This window comes from Pseudorca crassidens, chromosome 1, assembly GCF_039906515.1.
Source record: "Pseudorca crassidens isolate mPseCra1 chromosome 1, mPseCra1.hap1, whole genome shotgun sequence".
In the NCBI taxonomy this organism is placed as follows: Eukaryota; Metazoa; Chordata; class Mammalia; order Artiodactyla; family Delphinidae; genus Pseudorca; species Pseudorca crassidens.
In genome coordinates this window covers 41,189,919-41,211,166 of record NC_090296.1, presented here as the reverse complement: position 1 = coordinate 41,211,166, position 21,248 = coordinate 41,189,919, and the positions used below count along the sequence as shown (strand labels likewise).

The 21,248-nt window shown below is 37.5% G+C and overlaps 1 protein-coding gene across 7 annotated transcripts in view; it reads left to right on the top strand.

Annotated features, from left to right (window-relative positions):
• Window positions 1-5,454: 5,454 nt before the first annotated feature.
• MNAT1 (MNAT1 component of CDK activating kinase) overlaps window positions 5,455-21,248 on the top strand; it is a 218,515-nt gene continuing 202,721 nt past the window's right edge. For 2 of the 7 annotated variants that reach the window (XM_067734233.1, XM_067734206.1), the window contains exon 1: window positions 5,458-5,699. In XM_067734233.1, the coding sequence (XP_067590334.1) occupies window positions 5,611-5,699 (89 nt within the window). In that variant the 5' untranslated portion in view covers window positions 5,458-5,610. Of the gene's footprint in view, window positions 5,700-21,248 lie in introns of all 7 variants that reach the window. The other 5 variants (XM_067734217.1, XM_067734244.1, XR_010942536.1 and 2 more) reach the window with 5 other exon arrangements.

Here is a 21,248-nt window from a genome sequence, read left to right as displayed (position 1 = left end):
TAACTTGCTTTTGTACTACACTAATGAAGCCAGCCAGCACTGACATCTCTGGTAGATTCAAAATTTATAATTATGGAAAAGACCACACGTTTCTGCCCCATTGGAAATATCCAGTTGGGTATTGGACTTCTGGACGATATCTGAGATTCATAACTTCCTTGACTTTTAAAAAATATGCTTTTTATTTTAGAATAATTTTGACTTACAGTACAGTCTTAAAAAGAGTACAGAGTTCCCACCTACTCTTTACCTAATTTCCCATAATGTTAACACCTTATATTATAATGATACTTTGTCCAAACAAATTAACATTGGCGCAATACTATTAACTAAACTCCAGACCTCTTTTTGGACTCACCAGTTTTTTCGCTAATATCTGTCTTCTGTTTCTCTATCCAATCCAGGATACCACGTTCCATTTAGTTCCTTGAATTTTTAAAGTTTGTTTATCAGAGCAAAGTAGACAGGAGGTAGTGTGGCTTAGTGGAAAGGATGTGGATTTGGGGATCAGCTAGCTCGATGTAGGTTTAATCCTAGCTCTGCCATTTATTAGCTACTTGACTATAAAAAGTGGACAGGATTGTTGTGAGGATTAAATGAGATAAGATGTGCCAAAAAGCACCTGGCACATAATTAATCTTTGTTAAATGTTTCTTATCTTCCTCCTGATAGTGCAAAGTAGGAAACTTTTCAATTATATATACCTAATGAAAATCCATTTGGCTATATTATAGGGCTTTCCAAGTTCAGGTCATAGGAGTCTTCTTCAGGTTTATTATCAATCAAATATAGTGCATTGACTTGGAAAACCATGTATTGGGTTTCTGCATGTCTTCTGTATATTTGACTCCAGAGTACCAAGTTCAACAGATTATATAGAAGCAGCAGTGGCCTTTTATGATATCTGTAGCCTGTGGCTACACTGGTATTCTGTAGCTCCAGGAGGAGATTCCTATAGGACCAGAAGTGAAATCCAACACCAGGCTCTGGATTCGTTTAGCTGGCTGAGCCTCAGAGCTCATTCTGGCAGCATTTCAAAGTAGATTGGAAGCCCTTGACTCAAACATGGTCAGCTACATTAGAATAGAACACCAGACTTGAGGGTGTGTGGAGTTAATCTCAGAGTACTTGTTTTGCCAAATGACTTGTAAAATTGATGAATACTTGCTTCTATTTCCTATATCTGCCATGCTGTGAACATTGAGTCTGCTGTGCTGATATGTAGTCTAAAGCTGTGTTTTGACTTGGGAAAACAGAGTTGAGGTTGGGATCGTGTAAGAGTGAAAACTAAGCTGCTTGTTTCTGTATCTTTTCCTTCCTGCCGGAAGGTAATGATGAGCAATATAGAAATATAGAAATCTTTTGCCATTTTAGTGTAGTGAAGAAAATCTTGCTCAGCACAAAATGTTGCACTTTGCTTGAATATATTTAATGGTGTGGCCATCAAGAATGGAGATTTCCTTTTTAAAGGCTGACTTTGGCTGTCTGGAAGATAGTGGGAAGGCTATATATCTGTATCTTGGTCAGTTATTTCTACCACAGAAAGCTTATGTAGTGGTAATATTAAGGAAGTTAGGTTCTAAAGTAGTTTCCCAGGTAGAGGAGATGTTCCACTGTTATTTAGTGACCAATGGTTGATGATACGTAATCAGCATTTCTGAAGGATCATTCATTTGCCAAATATTTATTGAGTCCTGACTAAGTACATGGTATTGCATTACATACTGAAGGATAGAAAGATGAATATATTGGGGTCTCTGACCCTGAGGAGCTTAAAATCTGGTGGGGGAAGTAAGACATATTTGTAAGTAAATACAATACAGGGTATATGAGTGGTGAGGATAAAGAGACTAATTTTGAGAGGTGGAAGGCAATGGGGGGTGGATTTTTAGCTGGGTCTTTAAGGACAAGAATTTTGAGAGTTCAAGGATAGAGTTCATTAGAGGCAGAGGGAACAAAGCATGGAGCCATGAAGGTGTGTGGTTTATTTCTGAATATATTGAGTAATTCAATGTGTCTGGAGTGTGGGTTTTATGTAGGTGTGTGATGGGAGATTAGCTTAAAAGGCATGTTGGGGACAAATTATGAGGGACTTCAAATGAAATGCTCATTTTGCTGTGGTGTGGTGGACACAGTGGTCTGTGTATAGTGGCTGTGTTGTACATAATATCATGACCATATAGTTGACTGGTCCAGGGATGGGCACTGGCCCCAAACCAAAACAGTCAGAGTCCTTTTCTAGGATTTTCCAAATTTGCATGAAGAAAAGAATTAAGACTGGTAGAGGGAGTCTTGGAGGTAATGCTTGGGAGTTCTCAGTGACTAAGCTATCTGCCTGTTGAGGACGCTGATGAACAGTAGGTGAGAGGGAGGGTGACCTAGTAAGTCACATGGGTGATAGTGGAGGGAAAAGATCCTGGCAGAGACTTAAGTGCCAGGTTCTAGTCTTCTCCCAGGTGTAGCAGCATTTTTGCCTCTTTGAGGTGATATTAATTTCCCCAGGAGCCAGAAACCCCACTTGAACTGGCCTAGGCAAAAAGATGAATTTTTTGGATCATGACACCAAACAATGGGAAGAGCAGAATGCAGCTGGTCAGACTTAAAGGCCCATTCATTGTCCCTTTTCACTTGCCTCTGCCTGTCTCATCAAAGTAGTTTTAGTCTTTCAGAGGGGCTTTCCCCAGGAGGTTGGAAGCATGGCTTCCATTAGTTCCCAGCTCACATATTCTAGCTTCAAGAGGCTCTGCTACATTTTCCTTGCTGCCAATTTGATAAATTCTAGGGAAGATCTCTGATTGGTCCAGTAAGGGTTGTATGTCAACCCACACAGGCCTGTGGGGGAGTAGGAGCTGTTTTCCATAAGAAGGGAGGAGGGATGCTATCCATCATCAAGGGACAAAACAATAAAAGCCTTTAACATATGGGGAAGGCCCAACCTGGGTCCATGGCCTTGGGGCTGGAAAGGAAGGGCTGCGTTTGAGAAACATTGTCCCAGGGAGGTAGAATCTACTCTTAGGAACGCTAGAGGATGAGCAGATCTGGGAAGAGAAATAATGGGCTCCACTGGTCCACCGTTGGGATGCAGCTATCTTTAGAAATGTGGGAAACTTTGATAGTTGGGTGGTTTTTACAAGGGCTGAGTTTCCATTTGAGTCAGAAGTCTGGTGCTGTCAGTGCTTTCCTCCTCAAAGCTTTCTGACCATTTTGTATTATTGAACTCCACCAGTGGTGATGGTATACTTTTCAGCGTTTCTGTTGTATGCGAGGCATTGTAGTAGGGCCTTTGTATATGCACGTCATGTAATTTAATCATTACAACACTCTGTGAAATGTATTATATGGAGGAAGGAAACTGAGGTAAAGGAGGATAAGAAGTTTGGCTCAAAAACAGGTCTGTTTGTTTTAAAAGAAGGACAGGCTCTTCCTAGTACATTGCATGCCTCTTGTCGATACTACTGCTAATAAAACCTATACTACTCTTAATAATGGCTAACAGTTACTGAGCTCTTACTCTGCGCTAGTTGTATCCTCAGTCCTCTGTGCTAGTTGTGCTGGTGTTATCCCCATCTTATATTTGGGAAACCTGAGGCCCTTGATCATGCAGCTAGTAAGTGAGGAAGCCAGCACTTGAATCCAGCTCTCTTAGTGCTGGGGCCAAATCTATAAGCACTACTTTCTGTTGCCTCTAGCTCCATGAGTAATGCTTATCTGATAGAGTTCCAAGTCAGCTGTTGCTACCATGCTTCTCTGACAGTAATTTCCAACCTGGGAAAAGGATACAGTTGGTAGCAATGTTTCCTTCCATAATCTTCAGTGCTTTCTTTGCCTTAATCTCAAGGTTTGGGAGAAAGGAACAGCAATTCACTGCACAAACTGGTTGAGGTATCCTGTTCAAAGATACAATTAAAAGTGTGCTGGTGGTGACAAACAATAATGCCAACTTAATGGATGGGTTCTCAATGTAGTTTTGGCTAAAAATTTTATTTGCTCACTGATCATGTTCACTCTTTCACCAGAAGTTTCCTGTTCTGTTAAAATATAAAGATACAAAAAATTGCCTTTATTCTTAGAGAGCTTCACTTTGAGCTTATAATTGGTTTGGATGTGGTCTCTTTCAATAAATAGCAGGATAATGTCTCCAGGTCAGCACAGTGTTGGATATTGCCTATTTTAGTAAATTTACATTTGTTTAGCTTCTGTTAGTGAACAATATTATGATCCAGCAAATGACATGATTTATTTGTTAGGTGAATCCCTGATGTCTGTATACTAATATAAAGCCCTGTACTGCTGTGGCCTGCCTTGGTCTGTTGGTTCTCCTATGTGGTATCCAGCTGTTTGTCAGGTTCTCCCTCCGTAATCCATGGAAATCCCAACTGTATTGCCACATGGGTTACCTGTTGGGTTCACTGTTTAAAAAAAAGTGAGAGTTGTAATGTTCCTCTTTATGTTTTCATTGAAAAGAGAAAAACTGCTGTGAAAAATTAAAATTACTATGAGTGTATACAGCTGGTATTCATTTTATGGGTTAATTTGAAAAGCTTTATATGCCCACTTCTAATGGAGTTTGGGTCAGATTACAATATAGTGCTCAGCATAAAAAAATTTTCACATTACGCTACTCTTTGATGTTCATTCATTCATTCTTCATTTACTCTACTTATTCAACAAGTATAAACAAATCCTCCTTCAGGGGATGGATAAGATGTGTCCCTTATAGTGGGAGGAATTTATTATCTAATAGAGCTGTTTATGGACGTCACTTTGCAGCCTGGATAAATTTAGTGAATGTGACTTACAATTTCCAAAGAGATTCAGGCTCTCAGAGTGTAGAATTGCTGAAATAAAGCATAGATTCCTGTGTAATCACCCCAGTATTTGGGGAAACCAATATTGTCTTGATTGGGAGGGTGGTAAGAGATATTAGAGTCAGCCGAAACTGTTAAGCATGCCTGACCATCTTGAGGTAAGAGGTTCTCTACAGTTGCCAGATATTATTTATAGAACTATTTTGACATTTAGTGAGAATCTGTAATATTTAGGGTCGGTGCAGAGACTTTCATTCTAAATAACTGTTCCAAACTTCATATCTGCGAATGCATATTATTTTCTGTGATTGCACGACTGTGCAAGTGTAAAGGAGAAGTATAAAACACAGGCTATCAAGTTGTTCAAAAGAAAATACTGGTGCGAATTATTGAATATGTACACCAGGCATAAATCTTTGATACAATGGGAATGTCTCCAGACAAAACAAGATGGAATCTCTGTTCCTAATTGTGACACAGTTCCTTGAAAAATACAGCTAGGTGCATAGAGATGAGGCTTTATGTACAATTTGCCTTTTTAAGAGCCCTCCCCGAAATCTAAGCCTTTGCGCTGGCCTGCGGAAGCTGACACCGAGCCCTAGCTGCAGGACCGGAAAACTTGCTGCCGGAACCTTTGTGCTGACATGCCTCGCCCCCCGGCCGGTGCTTATTTGCAAAGGACCGTCCCAGCCAAGTGCCTGTTGGTAGGAATCCGCTTGGCCTCGGGTCTGAGGGGGCTTGGAGGTGGCTGTGGCTGCGACTGAAGCAGGCATCCAGGAGAGTCCACAGGAAAGAAGGCGCCATGGACGATCAGGGCTGTCCCCGGTGTAAGACCACCAAATACCGGAACCCTTCGTTGAAGCTGATGGTGAATGTGTGCGGACACACTCTGTGAGTCGGGGGAGAGTGGGATTTATGGGGGTAAGACGCACAGGGTGGGAGCTCTCGAAAGAGCCGGGAGATGCTTGACCTCGGCTCAGGGGAGAAAAGGGCGTCGTTAGTTTCGACCCTGGGGAGGAAAATGGGAAAAGGGAACGTTGTTTCTGTAAACAGACTAGCCGCTAGCCCTGAGCTGCTCAGGCCTGGTTTGGACTGCAGGTTCCCTGATGTGGTAACCAGCAGTTTGTTAGGTTTCACCCTTCTTAGGTGATGAAAACCTCGACTGTATTTCCAGGCTGTGTTGTCAACAGGGTTCCAGACATTTCGCTGGTTAAAAGCGTGGGGTTAGGAGTGTTTAAGTTCACGCAAAATGTTTTTATTAAAAAGAGCGAAAGTGCTATGAAAATAAAATTACTGTGTTTATATACTGCTGCTATTTATTGCGTTAGTTAATTTGAAACCCCGACGATATGCCCACTGTCCTGATGGAGTTTGGTTAGATTCTCATCTCTAAAAGAGAAAATTTAGATTTTAGGCAGTTAATTTTGGAGATAACAGTAATGGCTGGCATTTATTGAGTGCACATTACATGCCAGGCACTGTTCTAAGCTCTTTACCATGAGTTATCTTATTTCATTCTCACAACAGTCCCACGAAGTAGGTACTAGTATCATTTCCATTTTACAGGGAAGGAAACAGAGACTGCTCCACGTCTCTTATTTAGTGGGCCCTGCTAGAATTGGAACACAGGCTGTCTGACTCTAGAACGCCAATTTTGGGGGGATAGGGGAAGAAGGGGAGTTGAATATTTTGAAGAGTAAGTGCAGGAACTGGTCAGAGTGTTTCTTGCCACGTTTTTATGGTCAAATGTGGTTCAGTAGAGGTGGTTTATATAAAGCACTTTGGGATGTAAGGTGAACGTACATTCCTGTAGTTTCTTTGAGGTTTCTTAGAGATAAAAAATGATGGATAATCTACAATGTGGTGGACAAGACCTTTGGGTAAGCATAAATTGCATGGTTAATTGTAGTTATAATGATTATAATGGGATTTAGTAACTTACTGGATTGGTCCCTTTTTCTAATTAATCTTTATTTCCCTTTGCTTCATCCAGCAAAGGAAATACAGTAGAGCTGTGATTGAATGGGTTAAGATTTAGAAATAAGGTGAAAATAATCAAGTAGATTGAAAAAGGGAAACGAGACAAACGCTGTGTAAAGACTATTAGGTTTTTAGAGAGATTTTGCTCAGCTTCTCTTCATTTTCCTGTATCAGATTTGTTACAGTTGGTGCTCAAGGAAAGGGAATTTGCTTTTTTGGAAGGATGCTAACTAAATGTAATTTACTGGAAGAAATTTCTACCTAGTAGTAATTAGCCAGTCAGGGAAGATTATGTGATTTTAGTAAAATAAATTGCGTTTTTATTAGACAATTATAAAATATTTATTTTTAATTAGAAATTGCTTTTGTCATATCCATAGTCTTTTCTGTTTTTTCATAAGAGTTAAGAATTGTCTAAGTCATTCTCGTATTGCATTGATTTTGGTTTATTTGCTAACCTGTTAGATAAAGACCACGTTTTACAGCCCTTTTTTGACTTGAAATATGAACAAACTGAATAAAAGATTATATGTTATTGGCTAAGAGAACAAACTTCTGATTTTGAATTCTTTGTACTCTTACAGGCTCTGTGGCTTTGGGCAAATTCCTAACTCCTTTTGCCTCATTTTTCTTACCTGTACAATAGAGATAATAGCACCATATATATTACAGTGTTTGAGGATTAAACAATATATGTAAACATCATATTTGGAGGTGCTTAACAAAGTTTCTTTCACATAGTATTTGTTCAGTATACATTGGCTATCATATTATTTGTGCATGGTATGGATGTTAAGCAGAAATAAAATTTAAACAGGATCTGTTTGGCCTGCTATGAAAGACTTGCACAACAATGGTTATCTTTAAATAAATTTAAGAGACTATAAAATGTGAAAATATAATTTTAATTATAATGACCCTTTTGTGATGATTTTCTTAATATGAACTCGTTATCATGTTCTCTCATGGAAGTGGGATTATATATATCCTTACTTTTTTCATAATGTATATCTTGGATATCTTTTCTAAATTGGTATGTACATGTCTTCCTCTTTAACAGTTGGTTGATAGTCCACTGTTCAGTTATACTATAACTGATTTAACCAAAAGTTTTTTGATGAATCTTTAGATTTCTAGTTTTTCACTGGAGCTCTCTCTCTCTCTCTCTCTCTCTCTCTCTCTCTCTCTCTGAGCACTTATGCAAGTATATTGTAAGATAAACAGGCAAACGGGGGTAAATGTAAATGCCTAGTAGTAGAATTGTATGTGACTTGTAAATTTTGATGAACATTGCTCAGTTGTTATCAAAAAAGATTGTATTGATTGTGCTCCCAACAACTATTTATGGTAATTTTTGTTGCCAAACATCTTTGCTGATATTGGGCATTATTATTTTTTAAATCTTGCTCTTCTGATAGGTAATAAAACATTATGGATTTTGATGTGAAATACTTTTGATTTGATAGTATGTTGAATTTGTACAGAATGTATTTCATGGCATTGAATTTGGGCATTTTTATAATACAGTTGTTAGTCTGAAAGGAGCAGGTATTGTTGTTTAGCATTGCTATTTGCATTAGTTACCTATTGCTGTGTAATGAATTACCCCAAAACTTAGTACCTTAAAACAATAAATATTTATTATCTTACATAGTTTCTGAGGGTCAGGAGTATGAGAGTGGTTCAGCTGAGTGATTCTGGCTCAGTGTCTTTCATGAGGTTTGCTCAAGCTGTTGCCTGGGACTGGAGCATCTGTTTCCAAGGTCACTCATGTGGTTCTTGATAGCTTCAGTTCCTCCCTGTGGACCCTCCATAGGACTGCTCATGACGTGGCTTTTCCCAGAATTAGTGATGAGAGAGAACCAGAAGCTGCAGAGCCTCTCATCATCTAATCAGAAAAGTCACGTTATCATTGCTTCTGCTGTATTTTATTTGTTAGCACTGAACAATCCTGTTACAAGGTGGGAGGGTGTTTATACACAAGAGTGTGAATACCATGAGACAAGGATTACAGGGCCACATGATTTTACTCACTTTATTTTGTGTGTCCTCAAGTAGTAAAGGCATTTTAGGAAGCAAGTGATAAAGTGAGTAGGAATAGTGCTTCACAAAAGATAGGAAGTGTAGGATTATGGAAAGATTATTTAGGAATACTATTTATGAGAGAAAATACAGGAGCAGAAAGGAGAAAAGAGGTGAAACATTATGAAAATACTTTTCTCCCTTAACTGCTAGCTATTGAGGAAGTGTGTTCTCTTATGTATCAAATCTATCCAGCAAACACCCAAATGAATTGATTGCATGAACATCCAAAGAAGATTGGATTCTATTTTTGCTTTTTTTTACCAATTCAATGATGAACTTTGTCTTAATTACAGAAAAGGATAATATTTTTTCTTTGTTTATCAGGGCCACCTATTTTAAGAAATGGGCCTTTCATAGTATTCTTTCATAGAATTCTGAAGGCATATTGAATTAGATGGAGCCAATTAAATCTAATTTTCATTTAACTGAAGTCTTTTTTTTTTTTTTAAGGAAGCTGGGAAAACTTTATTTTTTTTTTGGAATACAGAAACTTTATTTTTTCTTTTTCTGTTACCCAACATAGTTGGATAATATTTTTCAGATTGACAAAAATTTAAAACTAAAGTCTTTAATAATTTAAGTTTTATCCCAACCATCCTTGGCAACACTTGTCTCTGGAAACTTTACCTATATTTGGTTTTATTAAATCTCCTTTTTTCATTTTAAACACACATAAGACACAAAGTAGAATAAACAAAACACATCTTGATATATGTAAAAATCAGTATTTTGCCGTACTTAAGGTTTGTCTTTCTCTCTTTTTAATCTTCTTTTCTCTGTCCCTCTGTCTCTCTCTCTCTCATTTACTGATGTTTCTGAGTAGTTCTAAAGAGTTACCAGTCTGAATTTTTCTGATTGCATCTCTGTGGTATTAATATGTTCCTTTGTATTTTCTATAAATTACTAGTAATTTTAGAAGTTTATCAGATTAAAGTTCAATTTATTTATTGTTGGAAAGAATAATTCATAAGTGGTATTAATTCATTTGTTTAATATGCTGGGCTTATACAATACCTTTTTGTGAACTAGGAAACAATGGACAGAAAAATTAGAAAAAGGCACTCATTCTGGATAGAAGAATTAGAAAAAGGGGACTTTACAGATATATTGTTGTTAATTTCTAATTTAATATTGTTGAAGTAAGAGAATGCACTTCGCTAAATTTCAGTCTTTTAAAATTTTCTGAAAACTTATTTATGGTCCAGCATATGGTCTGTCTTGGTGAGCAATCAGTGTAAATTTGAAAAAAATGTGTATTCTGTAGCTGTTGGGTATAGTGTATGTCAATTAGGTCAACTTGGTTGATAGTGTTACTCAGATCTTCTGCATCCATACTAATTTATCTTATCTACTCATTTTATCAATTACTCCAACTGGATTGTGGATTTGTCAGTTTCTCCTTTTAGTTCTGTCATGCTTCATGTATTTTGAAACTCTCTTATTAGGTACATAGATATTCAGAATTGCTGTGACTTCTTGATGAATTTATCCTTTTGTCATTATGAAATGCTCCTTTTGGTCTTTTGTAATATGTCCTGAAGTTTTTGTCTGATATTACATCATTCTCTTAATGCTTCCTGTTTGATAGTATACCTTTCTCTGTCCTTTTGCTTTCAACCAATGTGTGTCTTATATCTTGTAGACAGTACATAGTTGGTTTTGCTCTTTTATATGGTCCAACATTGCTGCCTTTTAATTGGTGTGTTAGTCCCTTTATATTTAATGTAATTTTTGCTATCATTGGGTTTAAGTCTATTTGTTTTCCATTTGTCCTTTTTTTGCCTTATTTTGGATTAATTGGATAACTTAAAGTATTGGCCTATTAGCTCTTTATTGTTATTTTATTTTTTAAATTTTCTTTTAGTGATTTCTCTAAGTATAACAATATGCATCTTTTTTTTTTTTGCGGTACGCGGACGTCTCACTGCTGTGGCCTCTCCCGCCGCGGAGCACAGGCTCTGGACGCGCAGGCCCAGCGGCCACGGCTCACGGGCCCAGCCGCTCTGCGGCATGTGGGATTTTCCCGGACCGGGGAACGAACCCGTGTCCCCTGCATTGGCAGGCGGACTCTCAACCACTGCGCCACCAGGGAAGCCCATTTTTTTTTTTTTTTTTTTTTTTTGCGGTACGTGGGCCTCTCACTGTTGTGGCCTCTCCCGTTGTGGAGCACAGGCTCTGGACGCTCAGGCTCAGCGGCCATGGCTCACGGGCCCAGCCGCTCAGCGGCATGTGGGATCCTCCTGGACCGGGGCACGAACCCGTGTCCCTTGCGTCGGCAGGCGGACTCTCAACCACTGTGCCACCAGGGAAGCCCAACAATGTGCATCTTTATCAAAGTCTATTAAGAGTCAATATCTGATACTTCTCATTTTTCACTTCCTCACAAATTCCTTACATTTCAATACCTCACAAGTGTGAATAATATAATACCATTTACTTACCCCTCTCATCCTGTATGCTGATGATGTCTTATCTTTAACTTCTATATATGATTTAATATTGTTATTTTTGCTTTAAACAGCCAGTTGTCTTTAAGGAGATGTAGAGAATAAAAAATAGTCTTTTTAATGAACAACTTTATTGAGATAGAATTCACATACCATAAAATTCACTCATTTTGAGTGTAGAATCAGTGGCTTTTGGTATATTCTCAGAGACATGCATCTGTCACCACAATTAATTCTAGAATGTTTTTGTTACTCCACAAAGAAACCCCTTACTACTTAGCCCTGTCCTCCAGTCCTACTGTCTCCCAGCCCTAGGTAACCACTAATTGACTTTCTGTCCATATAGATTGCCTGTTCTGGACATTTCATATAAATGGAATCATATAATATATGGTCCTCTGTGATTGGCTTTTACTTAGTACAAGTTTCATCCATGTTGTAGCATTTTTCAGAGCTTCTTTCTTTTTGTTATTGGATACTATCCCATTGTTTGGATATACCACTTTTTATTTGTCTGTTCATTAGTTGATGGACATTTGGGTTGTTTCCAGTTTTTGGCTATAATGAATAATACTGCCATGAACATTCATGTACAAGTTTTGTGTGACAAATGATTTTGTTTCAGGTGTGTACTTAAGAGTATAACTGTTGGATCATATGATGACTCTATATTTATCCATTTGAGGAATTGTAAGACTTTTCCAAAGTGACTGCAGAATTTTACATTTCCACCAGCAGTGGATAAGGGTTCCAGCTTCTCTACATCTTTTGCCAACACTTGTTATTATTTATCTTTTTGATTATAGCCATCCTAGTGTGCTGTAGTCTTTTAAAAAAATTATTATTATTTTTCAATTTTTGGCTGTGTTGGGTCTTCGTTGCGATACACGGGCTTCTCATTGCGGTGGCTTCTCTTGCTGCAGAGCACAGGCTCTAGGCTCATGGGCTTCAGTAGTTGTGGCTTGTGGGCTTAGTAGTTGCGTCTCACAGGCTCTAGAGTGCAGGCCCAGTAGTTGTGGTGCACGGGCTTAGTTGCTCCGTGGCATGTGGGATCTTCCTGGACCAGGGATCGAACCCGTGTCCCCTGCATTGGTAGGTGGGTTCTTAATCATTGTGCCACCAGGGAAGCCCCATGTAGTCTTTTGTATTCACCTACTTATTTACCATCTTTAGTATCTTTCTTCCTTCTTTTGGATCTGATTTTATAGTTGCATTGATTTTTTTTCTGCCTGAAGAGCATTCTTTAGTATTTCTTGTAGTACAGGTCTGTTGGTTAAGAATTCTCCCGGATTTTGTTTATGTGAATGTTTTCATTTCACTGTACTGTTTGAAGGATATTTCTTCTGAATATGAAATTATGGATTGTCATTTCACCACTTGAAATATATCATTCCATTGTTTTCTTTTTTTTTTTTTTGGCCACACTGCACAGCTTGCGGGATCTCAGTTCTGACCAGGGATTGAACCTGGGCCATGGCAGTGAAAGCGCAGAATCCTAACCACTAGGCCACCAAGGAACTCCCCATTCCATTGTTTCCTGATCTCCATTGTTTGTGATGAGAAGTTAGCTGTTACTTATATCCTTGGACCCCTTTATCATAAAAATCTTTTGGGGCTGCTTTCAAGATTTTATCTTTGGTTTCTAGCAGTTTGACTATAAGTCTAGGTGTGCTTTCCTTTGTATTCATCCTAGTTGAGGTTTGCTGAGCTTGGAACTGTTAAGTCAGTGTTTTTCATCCTATTTGGAAAATTTCAATGATTCTTTCTGCACTATTTTCACTCTCTTCTTATTTTGGAACTCCAAGTACATGTGTGTTAGACTCTTTGGTATTGTTCTATAAGTTGCTGGGGTATTATTCATTTTTCTTTGATCTTTTTTTCCTGTCTGTTCTTTAGATTAGATATTTTTTACTGGTCTGTATTCAAATTCACTGACTCCCATCTGCCATGTCCAATCTTCTGTTAAGCCCATGTGGTAGATTTTTCATTTGTTATTGTACTTTTGTTCTAGGGTTTTCATCTTGTTCTTTTCTATAGTTTTCATTTCTCTTACTAGATTTCCTATCTGCACACTAATTAAGACCATATTTTCCTTTACTTCTTTGAATGTAATTCTTTGGACATATTTTGTGTTAAATCTTTAAAAAACATTTAAAATAGCTGATTTTAAAGTTTCAGTCTGTTAGATCCAACATCTTGGCTGTCTCAGAGTTGATTTCACTTATTTTTTAAATGTTTATTTATTTATTCAGCTGTGCTGGGTCTTAGTTGCGGCATGCAGGATCTTCGTTGAGGCACGCGGGATCTTTAGTTGTGGCATACAGGATCTTTAGTTGCGGCATGCAGGTTCTTAGTTGCAGCATGTGGCATCTAGTTTCCCGACCAGGGATCAAACCTAGGCCCCCTGCATTGGAAGTGAAGAGTCTCAACCACTAGACCACCAGGGAAGTCCCAGGGTTGGTTTCTATTGACTACTCTTTTTTTTTTTTCCCTATGGGTCACATTTTTCTTTCTTTTATTTTTTTTACATTCAGTACTTTTTTCAATTGTATACTGATCGTGTAGATGGTACTAGAAATTGCAAATTTTATCTTTCTGTGTAGAGTGGTGTTTTTAAAAATTCTTGTAGATACTTCAGTTACTGGCTGATTACCTTGAACTTTGTAGGCTTGGTTTTAATCTTTGCTAGGATGGATCTGAGGAGAGCCCATTGTGTTTCCTTACTTTACTGCAACTCAACCTCCAAACTTTCAATTCCTTGCAAAACTTGTTGGGGCTTGATTAGGCTTTGTTAGGGTGAGTCTAGAATAAGTCTTATTATATGATGTGGTCCTCACTCTTAGTTGAGGCCTTTTTCATATCTCAGTTGGATGTTTGAGGTGTTAATAAGGTGTTAATGTGGTTTCTCTACTTTGGCTGGGTGGGAACTCCAAAGTTTACCCAGCACTCCTTAACTATACTGTCTTCCTCTCCCAGCCATTATCTTTTAATCCTTTATTGGTTTTGCCCTGTATATGTGCAGTCTGTTCTGTGGCCAAGGACTTACAGCGGGGCGTGGTTCTTACAGACTTCTGGACCCTCTGCGTTGCAGATTTCAACCATATCAACAGCACTGAAGTCTGATCTCTGCCTGTACAGCTTAGCAGAACCACTGTGCCCTTCTTAAATTCTTACTTGTCGGGCCGTGGTCATGGAAATTTTTCCCAGGTAGAAAGAAGAGGCAACTGTAGGGGTCACCTTGTTAGTTTACCATTTCTAAGGGATTATAGTCTCTCTGTTGCCCATTATCTAATACCTGTAAATGATTGTCTCATGCATTTTGTTTGTTTTATGGTAGCTCATGGTGAGAATGCTAGTCTGACATCAGTTACTCCATCATGTTTGTTAGGAAAAGCTGGCCTTACTATTGTTGAGGCATTTACTTCCTGTAGCCTCTGTTCTGTGTGTACATGTTTATTTTCTTTACCTCAAAATTGGTAATTGCTATGCCCCTTTAACATTTCTTTCCTTTTGTAGTTTCTGATTTTTTTTTTTTTTACTACCTCAGCCTCTTCCCTAAAACTCTCCTAAATATTCTTTTCTTTACCCTCTCCCTCTCCCTCTCCCCCTCCCTCTCCTTCTTTGTCTTCTTTAATGGGATGTTTTGAAGTTGATTAGAATATAATGCTGTGGAACAGCTCTGGAGAATTAATATCTCATATTTGTGGATTGTAGTTACAATGAATATCTCAAGACCATTCTCCTGAAGGAGGTGGTTTTTGCTTTCACTATATGTATAAGAGTTCATGTCCCATGTATTTTTTTTTTTTTTTTTTTTTTTGCGGTAGGCGGGCCTCTCACTGTTGTGGCTTCTCCCGTTGCGGAGCACAGGCTCCGGATGCGCAGGCTCAGCGGCCATGGCTCACGGGCCCAGCCGCTCCGCGGCATGTGGGATCTTCCCGGACCGGGGCACGAACCCGTGTACCCTGCATCGGCAGGTGGACTCCCAACCACGGCGCCACCAGGGAGGCCCTCCCATGTATTTTAATTATACAAATCCATTGGGTAATAGACAGAACCCTGACTCACAAGTTAGAAAATCTATGTTCTAGTTCTGCCACAGACTGGCAAGTTTTAGGCCAGCTGTTTAACTTTGATTTGTTAATTTGCTTAGAACAGATAATATTTAGCCCCTTCAGTCTCTTAAAATTTGGGTAATTTAGTTAACAGTTAATTAGAAAATCATTGTAGTCATTAGCTTTAGTCTTTTTTTTTTGACCTTATACCATTAGTAAAACTGCTTCTTAAAATATTAAAAATTTTAGTTATTTTTATTAGTGGTGATTTTCCTTTTCCGTTATGGGAGAGAGTGCTGGTCAGTTTATTTACAGAATATGAATATATCACTATGGATTGGTTATTTTATGGCTATAATATGTATTTTTTTGGTTTGACTAAAAATGACTATTAGTGCATTTGAGTCTTGAAGATGCAGTGTTTGCATTTCAGTTCCTTCTCTTATTGAGTGTAACTTACTGTCTTAGTTCTTTAAAACCATGGTTACTAAATATTTAGTAATTAATATTATCTGTAATGTTTCTCTTTGTATGTGAAAATATAGCCCTAACCCCATATGGCTCTTCCTCTCTAATTCTTTTTTTTATACTGGGAATCTTTTTTTAAGGTTCATTTTATCTGCTGACTAGTTTACTACATATATGTATATATGTATATATATACACACACATGCGTATACACATACATTTTCTGTCTTGGATGAAACCTTTTGTTAGGTTTTGCCTGCAGGTGAATTTTCGTTTCATGGATGGACACCCTTTTTCATTTTTTTTTGGCTGCATCGGCTCTTTGTTGTGGCACGCAGGATCTTCGTTGCGGCAAGCGGGATCTTTTTGTTGCGGTGCGCGGGCTTCTCTCTAGTTGTGGCATGAAGGTTTTCTCTCTCTAGTTTTGGCGCATGGGCTCCAGAGTGCATGGGCTCTGTAGTTGTGGTGCACAGGGCTCCAGGGCGTGTGGGCTCTGTAGTCATGATGTGCGGGCTTAGTTGCCCTGCGGCATGTGGGATCTTAGCTCCCTGACCAGGGATCGAACCCGTGTCCCCTGCATTGGAAGGCAGATTCTTTACCAATGGACCAAAAGGAGGTCCCTCATGGATGGATGCCCTTTGAGAGCTCTTTCCCTTGTATCTATATCCACCTCTCCTTTGAAGTTATATTGTCAAATTTGTATTATAAGATTCAAGCAGGTAATAAATATGAAGCTGTTTATTCGATGTTCAAACTTAATTGTTAAAACACAAATTATTTTATTTTGCAAGAACTTGAAACATTGGCACTTAGTTTCTGTAGGGGTAAAAGTATAAACAGAGACAGAATTAATATATTTCCTCATTGCCTTTTTTTCTGCTGTGGGCATAAAATATTATGTCTAACGTATGTGTAATGATAGTTTGCCTCAGTTTGAATCCTAGGTTTTCCACTTATTCTTAGCTGTGTGATTTAGGGAAAACTATTTTCTTTAAGCCTTTGTTTTCTCATGGGTATAGTAGGTTTACCAGTAGCATATACCTCACAGCATTGCTGTGAGTATTAGATGAGGCACAGTTCAAGTAAGTTTAAAAATTTAGGTAAATTTAAGAGTATTTACTTTGTAGTCAACTGTAAAGAGTTGCTTTCAGTATTCTAAATGCAGAAAAATAACAATTTTTAGGTTAAGTTTCAGGAATATTTTTGGCAATTTACTTCTTGTTTACTTAGCAATTAGTCCCTGAGATAGTAAATAGAATGAGAATAATTGAATGAAAATTTAACCTAGATATCTTAATGGTTTTCTTCACGTTTCATATGTATTAAGCTTATTTTCAAAGTTTAAAAAGTAAGACTCAACTGTAGTTTATTAGTTGTTGGTTTACTAATAAATATAAGTTTGCATTCTTTCTCATATACTCAATACATTTTCCAGGCCACTGATTCCTAAACTTGCCTCATCCTAAGAATCACCTTGGGTGCCTATTTAAAATACAAATTTCTGGGCCTTACCAGGTGGAGGGAACTTGTATTTTATACTGGCTATCTAAGAGAGTCTTACGCTCAAGCAATTTTGGAGAACACTGTGCTGAGTATACAACAGTGAGTGTGGGAGACATGGTTACTGCCCCCAGTAATTTTATAGTATTTTACGTCTTCTTTTGAGTCATTAAATGGAAATTAGTTTTTCTTGGTTCTTTATAAGGAGGAAAAGGGAAGTTTAGAGTTATAAAAATATTCTTTGTAATTAAGATGTGAAAGTGGATTTTATGCTATTTGTTAAACTATTTTTAAAAAATTTTTTTATTGGAGTATGGTTGCTTTACAGTGTTGCATTAGTTTCTACTGTACAGCAAAGTGAATTAGCTATATATATATATACATATATCCCCTCTTTTTTGGATTTCCTTCCCATTTAGGTCTCCATAGAGCATTGAGTAGAGTTCCCTGTGCTATACAGTAGGTTCTCAATAGTTATCTGTTTTGTACATAGTATCAATAGTGTATATATGTCAATTCCAATCTCCCAATTCATCCCATCTGCTTCCCTTCCCCCTTGGTATCCATACGTTTGTTCTCTACGTCTGTGTCTCTATTTCTGCCTTGTAAATAAGATCATCTATACCAGTTTTTTCAGATTCCACATATATGGATTAATGTACAATATTTGTTTTTCTGACTTTCTTCACTCTATATAACATTCTCTGGGTCCATCCACATCTCTACAAATGACCCAATTTCATTCCTTTTTATGGCTGAGTAATATTCCATTGTATATATGTACCATATCTTCTTTATCCATTCCTCTTTTGATGGACATTTAGGTTGTTTCCATGTCCTGGCTATTGTAAATAGTGCTGCAATGAACATTGGGGTGCATGTGTCTTTGAATTATGGTTTTCTCTGGGTATATCTGCCCAGTAGTGGGATTGCTGGGTCACGTGGTAGTTTTCACAGAACTAGAACAAAAAATTTTACAATTGGTATGGAAACACAAAAGACCCCAAATAGACATAGAAATTTTGAGAAAGAAAAATGGAGCCAGAGGGACCAGCCTCCCTGACTTCAGACTATACTACAAAGCTACGGTAATCAAGACAGTATGGTACTGGCACAAAAACAGAAATATAGATCAATGGAACAGGATAGAAAGCTCAGAGATAAACCCACGCACCTATGGTCACTAGTCTATGACAAAGGAGGCCACAATATACAATGGAGCAAAGACAGCCTCTTCAATAAGTGGTGCTGGGAAAACTGGACAGCTATATGTAAATGAATGAAATTAGAACACTGCCTAACAACCATACACAAAAATAAACTCAAAATCGCTTAAAGACCTAAATGTAAGACTGGACACTATAAAATTCTTAGAGGAAAACATAGGAAGAACACTCTTTGACATAAATCACAGCACAATCTTTTTTGACCCACCTCCTAGAATAATGGAAATAAAACAAAAATAAACAAATGGGACTTAATGAAACTTAAAAGCTTTTGCACAGCAAAGGAAACCATAAACAAGACTAAAAGACAATCCTCAGAATGGGAGAAAATATTTGCAAATGAAACAACTGACAAAGGATTAATCTCCAAAATATACAAACTGCTCATGCAGCTCAGTATCAAAAAAACAACCCAATCCAAAATTGGGCAGAAGACCTAAATAGACATTTCTCCAAAGAGGACATACAGATGGCCAACGAACATATGAAAAGATGCTCAACATCGCTAATAATTAGAGAAATGCAAATCAAAACTACAATGAGATATCACTTCACACCAGTCAGAATGGCCATCATCACAAAATCTACAAACAGTAAATGCTGCAGACAGTGTGGAGAAAAGGGAACCCTCTTTCATTGTTGATAGGAATGTAAATTGATACAGCCACTATGGATAACAGTATGCAGTTTCCTTAAAAAACTAATAAGAAAACTACCATGTTAAACTATTTTTTAAAAAAATGCTACTGAAGTAACAGAAACCTGAAATCCTGAACCCTTATTGTAACCATTCTGCTGATGTAGGAAAAGGGCCTTTGGGGAAGCAAACAATTTTGGTGAGAATATCCTAAACTTGGGAAATTTTGCAATATTAGCATCAAGGGATCAAAATGTTAAGGTGGCTCCAAATGCATAAATGTTTTTGTGGAACAGTCACTGAAGAGGAAATATCTAAATATTAGCTCCTTTAGGAAAGTGAAAGTCATGTCTGTTTTAGCTTTCAGGCTGGGGATGGAAGCCCTTACAAAAGTACATGCTACAAAGTGCTATTTGTTTCATCAAAAGGATTGATAGGAAGTTGGCAGACTCGATTAATGTAAATTTGGAAGGAGCTCTGCAGTCATCTTTTTAGTTCTATTCTCCACCTGTCCTCCCTTTTTTAACAGATGGGGAAGCTAAAGCCTAAGAAAGGTTATATGGTTGCATTGCTCACCTGGCCAGCTCCATTTTCTTTTTTTCTGTGTAAATTCCAGTTATAATTGTTCAATTAAATTTTGATCACATTTGCCAAGTACAGTTCTTATTAATGTAATGCAACCAGATTGTAACTCAAACCCATTTTATGTGAAAAATGAAAATACTACAGTATTATCAAAAATCAATTTGATATGTTTAGAACAATTTTCTCTTTGTATTTTAGTTTCCAGGATGCTAGCTTGAGATTAAAAAATACTTTAAACATTCAATAATGATTTTTCTGCCAGTTTTTAATTTTAATTTATCTTTTTCTTTGATAATATATAAACAATGTCATTGTATTTGGTTTTTGAGATATAATATGCAAATTAGGAAACCTAAATGTATTATTTATGCCAGGAAATGATTTGGAGGATAACTTTTTTTTTTATCAGAAGCAAATTTTATTTCCTTTTTTTTCTGTTATCATTTAGTTTTTTTGGAGAACAGAGCATCTCACAATATTTCTGAAAAATCCAAAATTTAGACTTTGTTTTGTGTTATATGCAAGTGTCTAGAAAGACTGTATCAACCACCTCATAAGGATAATTTATTTTATAGTATTTTTACTTTACATATTTCACTTTTGACATTGTATAAATATATATATTATACACATGTATAAATAAATATATTTATTCCCTACAAAAAGGCAAGAAAATGTAAAATTTAATGGACTTCATTAGAAATGTTTTGGAGTATTAGGTTTCTTCTCATTTACTAAGTTAGAATATGTAAAAGCCAGATTTCTGAGATGAAGAAAAATGATTGTAAACCTCACTCGGTTTTTTTTAGAACACAAATATGATAGTGGCTGTATCATTGAAAATTAATGAGGGCTCCATCAATATGGTGCAGTGCCTCTGCATCACTGATTTATATATATTTAATGAGCCTGCTATTCTAATTTCAGGTAACTGAAGCAAACTGCTTCTAGCAGTAACTGATTTACTTACAAACAATTCATTCCTTTAAAATATAAAAGTCTTGAAATCTACCAATGTTAAGTATAATTTCTTCATAAATAATTCTACAATGTTTATTTTCTGGCTATAACTAACCTATCTTCTGTTTCAGATAATGTTACCAAAACATGTTCTTTTATTTGATCTTATTTCTTGCTACTGATCTGTGGAGTTGGAGTAGAAAATATGGGGGGAAAACCTTTAAAAAGTAATAGGACAGGGACTTCCCTGGTGGTGCAGTGGTTAAGAATCCGCCTGCCAATGTGGGGGACATGGGTTCCATCCCTGGTCTGGGAAGATCCCGCATGCCGCGGCAACTAAGCCCCTGTGCCACAGCTACTGAGCCTGCGCTCTAGAGCCTGCGAGCCACAACTACTGAAGCCCCTTTGCTTAGAGCCCATGCTCCCCAACAAGAGAAGCCATGCAATGAGAAGCCCGTGCACCGCAACGAAGAGTAGCCCCTGCTCACCACAATTGG